Raw genomic sequence first — 12,629 nt, 5'->3', positions numbered from 1 at the left:
ATGAGAAAATATAAGGGTCGTGCAAATTGGACGACATTAAATGTCATGCCATATAGCACCTCTCAATAACAATTTAATGATTAGTGGGACCATTAAAAGTGGGTCCCACTAATTTGTGGACCCCACTAATATTCACTTGTGTCTACAAATGGAAAGAACCCAAATTCATTTATTCTAAGGACTTCGTGGTTGATAGACTAAGTTGCACTTTGTTGAGTAGTTTCGCAAAACGTCTTAAAGAAAGCGACCTAGTCACGACTCAGCCAATAATTATATTCGGTGCCATCTTTTAGAAAATCGTTTTTATTTTTTAAAAGTTGAGCAAACCATTTTTCAACAATTAATGATTAATTAGGACAGTCAGATTAAATTAAATGGAGTACTATAATTTGGAGTAACTCTAGAGACTTACTCTTGGAGTCACTTTGTTCCTCCTCATATATACTTGATTAATAAATTCTCATAAAAATAATTTTTAAAATAAAAATAAAAATATTTTTTTAGATAAAAAAAGCAGCCCCTAGTTGTGAACAAAAAACGTGATAGTCAAATGCATTATTGCAATGATAAAGTTACCAACAATGATATAAGTATTCCATAAACTTGTAGAAGAAAAAACAAATTATTCAATTTTATATTGAATAAAATGTCAAATACCCTATCTGAAATTTTAAATTTCGTCAAATACTCTTCTGAAATTTTGAAATGGACAAATACTTCCTGAAATTGTCAAAAATCAATCAACTTTTTATATGAGTACAACTTTTTCTCGCCCCACTACTTCTTCGTCTCGAAACTTTTCATTAATCCTTTCACGCCCACTTTTAAACCACGTAGGATCAGAGTTCCAATCCATTGAGTCCTCTTCATTCCAATAGGGACCCAAAACTATTTGCTCAAGTTTTTTGGCATACTTTAAAACGTTCATAACAAACTCAATTTCAAACCAATTGCCGACACAACCTCCCATTTCAATAATTTTAACTTCGTCATGAGAGAACGTTTTAACATCTCTTATATCTTTTTTATGTTCAAGGAACTGTGGATATGCAAGCTGACAAAAATAAAATCACAAACAAGAATGATATTAAAAGCTAGCAAACATGTATATCAATGAATACAAATAAAAAATCTTATAAAATTATGTAAAACTAATAAAAAAAACTTGTATCACTATAAAACTAAAATACCCCAAAGGAAGAGTTGCAACTTCTGAGGGGAATAAAATCAATAGTTGAATTCTATTAAGCTAAAAAATCGTAGACTACAACAATTGAAAAAAAAAATTAAAAAACGGGTGTGTTTGATTTGTTAAAGGGTAAGTACTGGACAGAACAGTACAAGGCAGAACAGCACATGGCAGAACAGCAAAAAACAAACTTTTATGATATTTTTAGACAACTTGTACTTGGGACAAAAAGTTGTGATATGGTTTAGTGAGGGAGTCCAGTCTCTGAAACAGTTTTACAATCAAACACAGTACAACTGGAGTTGTCTTGTCCCTTAATTTTTAGCAAATCAAACGCACATACGCACATCAGATTGACTTATTTGCGAACTAATATTATCATGTACAGAATCCCTCATTCATCGTAACTAACTAATCTATCTATCTCTCTCTCTCTCTCTCTCTCTCTCTCTCTATATATATATATATATATATATATATATATATATATATATATATATATATATATATTCGGGCCATGTTAGTTTGGTCGAGTTTGGTTTGTAGAAACTAAACATAACCGACTTTGGGTTGTAGAAACCAAACTAATGTTATTTTGGCTTGTGTTGTTTGGGAGGTTAATGGCATGTCCTGTGACATTCTTACAATCTTACATATAGGTTTGGTTTCTAGAAACCAAACCATAATAAATTCGGGTTGTAGAAACTGAATTGACGTTACATACTACTTTTCCTATTAAAAAACTATGTTGGCTACAAGATATGATTGAGGAAAACACATATTCGCTAAATACGGTCCGAACTATGTTATTTTGGGTTGTAGAAACCTAACATAAACGAGTTTGGTTTGTAAAAACCAAGCATAAGCGACTTTAGGTTGAAGAAACCGAACTGATGTTTTTTTGACTTGTGATGTTCTACAACCTAAAGTTAATCTATTTAGGTTCCTAGAAACCAAACACAGCTGGCGCAAAATCCAAGAGTATTTTTGGATTTTTGAGGGGCCTTTGGCATTTTAAGGGGCCTGAAGAGCAAACTTCAAAAATAAGTTTATGACATTATAGGTTTAAACTTAAAACTATTTTATTTTACCCAGCTAGAACTTGGAATTCCAATGAAAATGTGTTTGAATAACACACCTCATAAATGAATATGTGTTTAAATATATGTAGTTTTAAAATATCAAAATTGTAAATTTATTTATGAAGGTGTGAAATAAAATGAGAAGGATAACAATAAAAAAAAAGTACGGAGTATAACATGTGTATTATTATTAATAACTAAAGTCACCAACTCACTCACCATGACCGTAAGTTTTTGCAAAAGAAGAGATGCTTGAAGGATGTTTAAAATCCACAAAAGATCATACTCCACGTCATTTAAGATTTTCCAACTCAAGGAAAGTTTGAGCTTCAACTCTTTAAGATGTTTGAATGGTTGAATTATTTTTGGAGCTGCGACCTAAACAAGTAAGTACGTACATGTAAGATTCAAAAGACAAAAATATATTAAAAAATAAATTCTTCCAACACTACTTGATGACTAACCGTAGAATATATGTCCACATGCATAATCTCAAGCTTGGGAAATTTAGTTGCACAGAAAGCAAATGATCCAAGACCTTTTTTGAACGAAATGGAGAAGTCAATGCTTTTGAGCATAGGGGTATCAACTGCCACGGTATTCAATCCACGCAATATATATCCATGGTACTCCAATGAATTGAGTTTAAGGCATTTCAAATCAATCAAGTTTACTTCCAACTGGTGATTACTATATGATACCGTATAGCACCCTATAATCTTGAGATGACATAAGGATGAACTTTTTATCTTTAGTATTTTGTATCTGAACTTACAGTAAAATAAACAAAGCTGTTCAAGCCATGGACAACTAGATATCATATTTCCAAGGTAAGTTCCATCCAATTTTACTTCTTCCAATGATAGAGATCTCAAATTTTTGAATGGAGAAAAGTCATCGGTGTCAAGGCCGCGGGTATCGAAAATGCTACAATTTTCAAGACGCAGTGGTTTAGAGTTGAAGCATCGGTCTTTGAAAATAAGGCAAAGTTAAATTTATAACAATTGTGTAGTCCAGTAGTGCGATTTGCACAAGGCGTTCCAAGAAAGAGTAGATCGATTCTTTGAACTTGCCTTGCAATTGCAAAAGTTATCCATTGATCAATACTTCTTCTTTGTTCCTTATCTAAACAAAAGTTCACCATGAAAGACTTGATAATTGTGCCCTGAAAATTCTTGACAAATCGATCTACTCGTTTTACAAATTCATCATCCAAAGTGACGCGTCTCTTCATAGTGAGTTTTATAGGTTGTCTCTTTCCGAGTATTACAATAGGATGCCTCTTCATAGTAAGGTGAAATCCGGGTTTTACGGTAGGGGCATATTCTTCCTCGTTGTTGCTTCCAAGCACATTGGAGGTATCAAAGTAGAGATCTATACATAAAGTCCAAAGCTTGTGCCACCTTTTAGATAGTATACTGGTTTTCAACAAATCTTCTGTGGATAATATTGTTAGGATATCAGACAAGATGTGGTTAGACAATTCACTAATGCGATCCATTTTATCTTGGGCAACGTTCAAAAATAGTCACAATGCACCTGAAAAGAAAGAAAGAAAAATAAATATATATATACAGTTTAATATTAATTTTAGTAACATTTTGAAAAGAATTCAAAATGCATAGCAATATTGTGTCTAGGTCTACGAATGTAATTTTTCAAAGATTCAGTTTTACTATACAAAAAATTTTAGCGGCGCAGCTTGTTGACCGTCCACCTTTTGTTCATATATATATATATATATATATATATATATGGCACACCCACTCTTTTTTATGAAGGTGTGCATTAACAACATGCACCTTATAGTTTATTTAACTAATTTTTAGTTATAACTTGCTAACGCACACCTTCTAAAAATATAGGTAGGTGTACGTTAGCAAATACCTATAAGATAATAACGTACACCTACTTATTTTTTAGAATATGTGCATTAGCGACATGCACATTAAGGTGTATATAATTGTTTTTAGTTATAATTTGTTAACGCACACTTAAAAAATAACGTGGTGTACTATGTATAGCTTTAGATTCTACTGTGTTATTAGCTTACAAATTTTATATATTTGTATAGTTTTTTGGATCTCTTGTATTTTTTTTGTAGAGGATCTCTTGTATATTTTTCCAACTACTCATAGGAAATTGAATTTCAACAAAATTAAACTTTGGACAAAATTATGTGACACTCCCACCCACCAATATCCATCATGATTCCACTAGTTAGAATCGGTCAAAGTGGTTACCTTAAAAACAGGGATGTGAATTGTGATGGTTTACCCTAGTGGTGGTATGGTTTTGGAGACAGTTTTTATAAAACTGATTTCATTCACCAAATCATCGTTATACTATTAACGAATCAAAACTGATTTTATAAACTAGGTAAGATTTTATCAAAATATGTGACAGTGTGATACTTATACAATCAGGGCTATGATAACAAAATTGAAATAAGAGAATTTTGAGATATGAGAATTAACTAACTCACCGAAGAAGAAGCTGTGAAAGAAAGTTGGATTGGACGGAGAGAAACCGAATGTTGCAGCGGCAATACACTACTATTCAACTTGCGTAATCCTAACCCAGCAGTATAACCTTTAGATGTTTTCTCTTCGGGCCCCCCGTGTTTCTTTTATACCCCCCAATATTCCAATTTTGCCCTTGTGAAAAATTCGGTTCGCAAAAACCGAATTTTTTCTAGTGCAAATTCAGAGTAAATTCCGGTTTTTAGAAACCGAAATTTGTTTTCAAGGCAAAAAAAAACTTCGGTTTCTACGAACCGAAGTTTTTTCAAGGGCAAAATTGGAAACTCAGGGGGATAAAAGAAACACGGGGGGTGGGGAGAGAAAACATCTAACCTTTAATTATGAAGAATAAAAATCGGTATACCAACGCAATAGACTTATTTATATGGGTCCTTTAAAAATATATTTGGTGTGCTAACCAGGGACGGAGGCAGGCAGGGGGTTATGTGGGCACTTGCCTGCACAAACTTTTTGAGAAATTTTTTTATATGCTACTCCTCCACATTCACCCATCATCAATTAGTAATTTTTAGTGTTGATATTTTAACTAGTCCCCCACATTCACCCATCATCAATTGAAAAGTAACTAGGCTGAATTCAAGTCATTGTCAAGGCAATATCAATATTTGTTTGGTAATACAAATAAGCTATCTTATAATTTCGAGTTCATTTGAAATAGTTATTTTTGAGCTTATGTAAAACAATTTATACAAATAATTTTTTATGTTAATTTATAAATTCTCACTAACGCGAAAACTGTATTTTTATAAGCTATTTTTCATAAACTAACAACCTTATAATAATATTCACTTGGGTTGGTCTAATGGTGTTATAGCTTAGGATCTTGGAGTTTGCTCCTCTCAAGGTCTCAAGTTCGTGCCAATTTCGGTGGGTTGGTCCATATATACAGAGTTAAAAAAAAACTCTAGCTTTAAACAGACCCCCCGCAATGGGCGGTGAGATTGGTTCTCGAATTAGTCGGTTCTTGAGCTGGATACCAAGTTTTCAACAAAAAAAACTTATAATAACATATAAAAACTTATTTATTTGAATAAGTCGTTTTGCATAAGCTTAAAAAAAAAGTTATCCCAAAAAGACCCATAAGCTTGTTTGATAAAATAAAATTGTGTTTGGAAAAAAAAACTTTTCTTTCATACTTATAATTTTTTCTATGTTATTTCAAGTATCGTTTGAGCTTATAGTTTATAACTTTTTATCTTTTATTCCAATTTTAACTTTAAGCACTTCATGAATGTGAAAGTATAAAATTGGATATATCTATAAAAGAAAGATTTTTTAGATTATATATTTAATGTTACAAATTTATATATTTGGTGCCCCCACTATTGAAAAATCCTGGCTCCGTCACTGGTGCTAACTAAGATATATTTTTTTTTTATAGAGAGATATATTATATTACTAAATGATATGATTTTTTTTGACACAACTATATGATATGATTAAAAAATATATATATTATATTACTTGTACTGGGTGAAATACTCAAGCCCAACATGCCTAATTGGGCCACTCGCTCAAGTCAGAGAGGTTCAAAAGGACTTGGTCTTAAAAATATATCACTGCTTTATGTTCTTACTCCACCATGACCCTCACTACTCCATATAAACCACTCCCTCCATTATCTCTAAGAAAACTCATATATATGAGTCATTATAAGCATATGGCAAAACTTACTCAATCTCATACTTAAATCTATAGTATTATATGCCGGAACAATTGGCTCTAGAAGGAGGGGAATGGTAAAACTTTTCCCCGCCACACAAAGATTGTATCAACCGTGACGAATTTTATGCAACTGCTCTTGGTTTGAAAACAAGTGGAAGATATTGACGTCACAGTACAACCCTAGTACCTCCCGTCATGGATTGGGCCTACACTTTATTTTTACACAAATCAGAATTAGTGTCCAAAGCCCATTATTACTGATCACACTTATTGGACAACATCATCAAATGGATCACAATAACATCAACCCATTTTTATTAAAACCAAAATCCACAATTGATTGCAGTCCACAAAATATATTAGAAAATATTCTAACATTCTCCAAGTTGGGCAAAATCAATTGTGTATATTTAATTTGAAGTAAACATTTTGAAAAAGACTCTCATGGGGATAACATATTTATCAATGTGGCTACAATGATCCCAAGATACAACATCTAGTTAAGACTACATCCAACAAAAGTTAAATGATATCGAATCATAGCGGTAATTATATCTTTATTGATACAACTCTCCTCCATGGTTACAAATACCACCAACTTCGTCGACTAGTCATTTGTGTAGAGTGTAGCGAGAAAATGATATGTCTGTGATCCAAAATATACTATCATTTTCTTCGTCCGTCCTCAATTTCTCTCAAATGCCTTAAGACCAGAGAAATTCTATGATCTATAAGATACCACAAGTTAGAGCTCCAAAACAATGTTGACCACCGCAGTATAATGATCTAATCAACATCGAGCTCCAATTCTATGATCCATAATATTTGGTTTATGGATCAATGTTGACTAATAACATTGTTCTATGAACAATGTTATTAGTATACAAGAAACTAAATATTCCATGTAGTCTTTATTGAGCTTCAATCCATGAACAATGTTCCATGTTATTAGTATACAAGAAATAAAAACTAGTAGTCTTTGGATGTTTGTCCATGGATTGGATAGTATAAATGGCAAAGTTTTATGCCTTTACTAGAGAAGAAACTACCCCTGGTGTTTGTGATTGAATGAGTATAGGGGTGTCTTGATATAGAGGTAATTTGTTGTGAATGTGTACAAATGTAAAATTTAAAATTAAAAGAAAAAATGGTTCGTTAGTTAAATCTAATTTTTTTTCATGGGGTGAGAGGACAAAATAATTAGATTTTTATAATGTTTACTAGTTAAATTACAAAATCAATTCGCACTTTAATTATCCAATTGTGTGTTTTTTTTTAAAAAAATAATCATGGGAAGCATGATGGTGCAAACGTTGGACTTCGGACAAAAAAATTATGGTTTGCTACTTAAGGTGCAACACCAACAAGGCAAAATAAGCAAAGGTTGGAACATTAAAGAAAGTCCTACAACTATCACTCACCCTCTATCTTTCTCGTGTGTCCCTTGAAATTCGAAAATTATCCACTCGCTAGATAATCAACAAGTGTTAAAAGGGTGTAAAATCTAGAAAAATATAGTTCACTACTTAAAGTGTAAACTCAGTTCGCTACTTAAGTAGCAAACAATGACAAATGATAATCAACATGTTTGTTTATTTATTTAAAAATAATCTAATATAATGATAAACTCGATCATACTGACTAGGTTGGGGATGTTATATCCATTAGAGAAACGTCCAATAGGTCTGTGAGACGGATAATCAATGCCATAAGGATAATTATCAGCTCCAGCCGTGGTAGCAAGAAAATCATTGTTACCACTGTCTACTAGCGAATCTCCAAAAACAAAGAAAGCCCGTGGATGTTGAGCAGAAACACAACCAAACAAGCTTATTATTACCCAAAAACTAATCACCAAAGAAGTAGCCATTGCAATGCAAACAAACCAAGTAAGAGGAATGAAAAATATTTAATGCAGGAGATTCTCAATTTGATGGTTTGTATTGAACGAGTACTCGTATTGAACATGCAATTGTTAAGCGTATATATAAGGTTTTTTTGAAAAAGAGCGTATATACAAGGTTAAATTCACACAATGTAAATAACACTCATTAATGTATTTTTCTACCACCTCCCAATTATTTAAAGCAAACCGCCAAATGAAGAAGATTCAATCACATAATAGCTGAATGATAGGGAAGAAGTGAAAATATCCATGTAACTTCAAGTACATGTAATTTGTAGCCGTCAATGTAGGCAGAGTTTAAAATAAGATAGTGAGTCAGAGTTATTATCCTTCATCATAAGTACAGCCAAACAAGACAAATACTTTTACTGACAATATTGCTTAACTTGTGTAGTATAAGTACATACACTCACTGAATTCATGTAATTTTATTTACTACCATGAGTTGCATGTTGTGGTCAAGGAATGTACTCCAGCACTAACATATGTGCAGATATATTCATCAGTATCTCCCGCCTAAGGAATATAGTTAAAGGTATTTGGGTCATGTTCGTCCCTCTCCACGAGGCCTTGAGAGATGAAATGCTCAATCTCCTTCTTGAATTCCTTTGTATCAATCTACAAAAACCAATAATAAATTAGTATTTAAACTACAGAAACTCATTTTACAATGGCAACAATAAAACTCATTTTATTACCTCAACTATGCGACTCAACCTCTCCCGACACTTCAAAAGCAATTGTTCAAAGCTTAAAACTTTATTCTTCTTCATGAAGAAAATGATTAAGGACCTAAGTAGCGAACCTCTCCCGATACTTGTTAAAACTTTACTATGGTTCATTGTTGAAAGCAAAATTTTCCTTTCTAAACATTCCAACTTTCGTTTTTATTTTCTAGCATATTCTCTTTGGCAAAAGTTTCCTTTCTAACATTCCAACTTGTTGAAAGCAAAAGTTTTACTATGGTTTATTGTTGATATCAAGTAAAATGCACCATTACTATGTTATATATGTTCTCTTTGGTTTCATTTTTATTTTCTAGCATATTCTCTTTGGCTACTGCCTACTGGTGTATGGTGCTTCTTTAAGTATTATGTGCCGTGGACCTCTTCTTAAACATGTGTTGAAATGAAACTTGTAAGACCATTTCCGAACAACTTCAAAAAGAGAGAAAAAAAAGGCTCAGTAAAATTAATAAAACAAACACACTAAGGGAACAAATTCACAAAATCACTTTACTAATAAGGGGAGAGATTCACAAAACAAACATATTGATAGTGTTTGTGAATCACTACATTACGAGTGAACCACTACATTACGCGTTCTTAATACATTACGAGTGAATTACTAAAATTTTTAAGCAAAGAGAAATAGGATCAAACATAATTTTTTATTTATCTAATTCGTTTAAAGAGAATTATAAAAGTAGAAAATAAGCCTGGCCAAACGGGGCCATATACTTTTGTTTTTGTAATAGCAATGTACTCTATAAGTATGCTTTTGTTTTTTGTTTTGTTTGAATGTAATGCCGGAATATAAAGAAATAACAACTAATTTAAACAATTTTAAAAATTTGGTTTTAAGTTAAGATATAACAAAACATAAAAAGATATAATATATTTAGTTTGTTGAAATATTTATACTACCTAATAAGTAATGAATAAAATATATCAAACATTCAAAAAATATTACTCCCTCTGTTTTTTTTTAGTGTCCATTTAAAATAGTAACACCAAATTAAGAAATTGGATTTTTGCACCTTATCTTCCTATTATACCCTCATCAATAGATTTATTGTTATACAATAAAAATATTTTCAGATTATTGTTATCAATAGAATATATCATTACATAATAGTGAACTCAGACGATCTAACACTAATGACTTAAGAAAAATAACGAGGGTTGTAGATAGTTATTTTGAGGAACTTGGATCATTTTCTAATGTTGGATCACTTCTCAGGTGTGTGTGAGAGACTAAGGTCTTGTTTGTTTTAACATAAATTTATTTTAATAGTTTTGCAAAAAATTATAGGATATATAATTTTATTTTTATAGTAGTAATGTATTTCATAAGTTTGCATAATTGTTTTTTATTTTATAGATGTTTGCAAAAAAGATGAAAGGAAACAAAAGAGAAAAATACAAAAGAAAATATGAAAAGAAATAAAAAATCAGAAAAATAATTATACAAGTAGTAGTACAGGAAAAATAAAAATAAGGAGAATGAATTATAATATTGATGGTGTTATGCATTTAATAATTGGTCGTAGGTGTTTTTGGTGATTTATATGGCATGACTCAAAAAGTCATATTAAATACATGGGAACAAGAAAATTGTGTATGCTTTATTAAAATTAAATTTTTAATTTAAACTTCATAATTCGTTGGCGGTGAGCTACATGTAATTGGCCGGTGGTGTGATTGATATATATGACTTCTAGAGTCATATGTAACACATGAAAATGAGGGAAAATAAAATGTGTATTATTTAAAAAAATGTGAATAAGGACAAAACTTACATGCATTTTCATACATGCATTTCTTACTTTTCCACTCACAAAGAGGTGGTTATTTGTGTTTTTTCATTTTGAAAAAATAAAAGAAAATTATTTTTTAATAAAAAAAACTACCTCTTTGTGAGAGGAAAAGTAAGAAATGCATGTATGAAAATGCATGTAAGTTTTGTCCTCTAATATTCAAATTTGTGATTTTCATAATTTCTTTAATTAAAGTTTGCAACAATTAAATTTCTAAATTAAAGTAAGATTCTCAATTTTAGATTAAGTTCAAATTATATTATCAATAAAAAGTATTCAAGTTTGATCACTAACTTAAGTAATAATTGAATTTTTTTTTGTTTTGTTTGAATATAACGCCAAAATATAAAGAATTAACAAATAATTTAAACAATTTTAAACATTTGATTTTAAGATAAGATATAACAAAAAATAAAAAGATATAATATATTTATTGAAGTTAATTATATTTATGTTACCTAAAAAGTAATGAATAAAATATATCAAACATTTAAAAAATATTAGAAAATAATAAATTTATTGAAATAAATTATGATAAGATTTAATTAAAAAATATTAAAAAATAAAAAATAAAATGGATGTTGGTATATTTATGATAAATTAAAATAATTTGGTTTCACCTTTAGTCTTAATATTTTTTATTTTTCAATTTTTTTTGTAAAACAAATATTTTTAAAAAATAGAAAATAAAAATATTAAGAATAAATGTGAAAGCGACACAAATATTGATATTTTAAAAAATGATTTTTTTAAAATAGAAAATGAAAATTTCTTTTTTTTAAATAATTTTTTTTTTGGAAACATGCTTGTGTAGATTTGTCTGGAGTTATGGGCGGAGCCACATTAGGGCAAGCCTAGGCAAGTGCCCAGGCTCTCACAAAAAATTGTGGTATTTTTAACAGTTAGTTTAGGGTAAAATTAAGATTTTAGGAGTTAGTTTAGGGTAAAATTGAGATTTTTTATTTAAAATTAAGATAAATTGAAAATTTTAGGGGTTAATTTAGGACAAAACTTGTTAGACTTAAATTTTGCCCAGGCTCCATAAAATTTCTGGCTCCGCCACTGACTGGAGTTTCTCCACTTGTAAGATTAGGGGTTGGTGATTTTACCGTGGGACGGATGTTTTAAGCAAAATGTAAAGAGGGTGTTTGCATGACATGTAAAGAACCGAACACAATTCACTTCTCAAGTAAGCAACCGTGTAAAATCAGAATGTTTGTTAAGTATGTAGCGAATGTTGTTCTCTACTTAAGTAGCGAACAATGTAAAATCCTAAATTTTTACATACATGAGATGCTCGCTAGTTAAGTAACAAACTGTGTTAGCAAGTTAACCAAGCAAAATGGCCAACATGAGAAAACATGTTTTGACAATAAACACGTTTTTATACCGTTTGCTTTCGACACTTTTGGGTTTCTAGAACCAGTGGCTATAAACCTTTTGAAAAGAGTTCAAAAGGTCATGCATTGTAATGTCGTGACGCATACGTCTAGAGATGTAGTTTTTCAAAGATTGAGTTTTGCTATTCAAAAAGGATTAGCGGCGTAGCTTGTTGATCGTCTACTTTTTGTTCCTGTGTAATTATTTTATATATAAAAAATTAATTAATTAAAAAAAATTATAATAATTTTTTTGGTTAAGATTGACTTATGACCTCTAGCATACTATCAAAATTTCTCATCACTAGACCACACCTAATGGCTTA

General features: G+C 30.7%; 1 protein-coding gene and 1 pseudogene across 1 annotated transcript; both read right to left on the bottom strand.

Moving 5' to 3' along the window:
- Nucleotides 1–748: 748 nt before the first annotated feature.
- Nucleotides 749–3,772, bottom strand: LOC123888949 (F-box/FBD/LRR-repeat protein At2g26030-like). Its single transcript, XM_045938114.1, has 4 exons — nucleotides 3,345–3,772; nucleotides 2,736–3,198; nucleotides 2,491–2,649; nucleotides 749–1,054 (listed from the first exon to the last, which is right to left on the bottom strand). Exons 1-4 carry the CDS (start codon nucleotides 3,770–3,772, stop codon nucleotides 749–751), a joined length of 1,356 nt encoding a protein of 451 aa, XP_045794070.1.
- A 5,129-nt stretch (nucleotides 3,773–8,901) lies between these two features.
- Nucleotides 8,902–12,629, bottom strand: part of LOC123888948 — a 5,665-nt pseudogene continuing 1,937 nt past the window's right edge.

Source organism: Trifolium pratense, linkage group LG6, assembly GCF_020283565.1.
Source record: "Trifolium pratense cultivar HEN17-A07 linkage group LG6, ARS_RC_1.1, whole genome shotgun sequence".
Lineage (NCBI taxonomy): Eukaryota > Viridiplantae > Streptophyta > Magnoliopsida > Fabales > Fabaceae > Trifolium > Trifolium pratense.
This window is presented reverse-complemented; position numbering and strand designations above follow the sequence as displayed.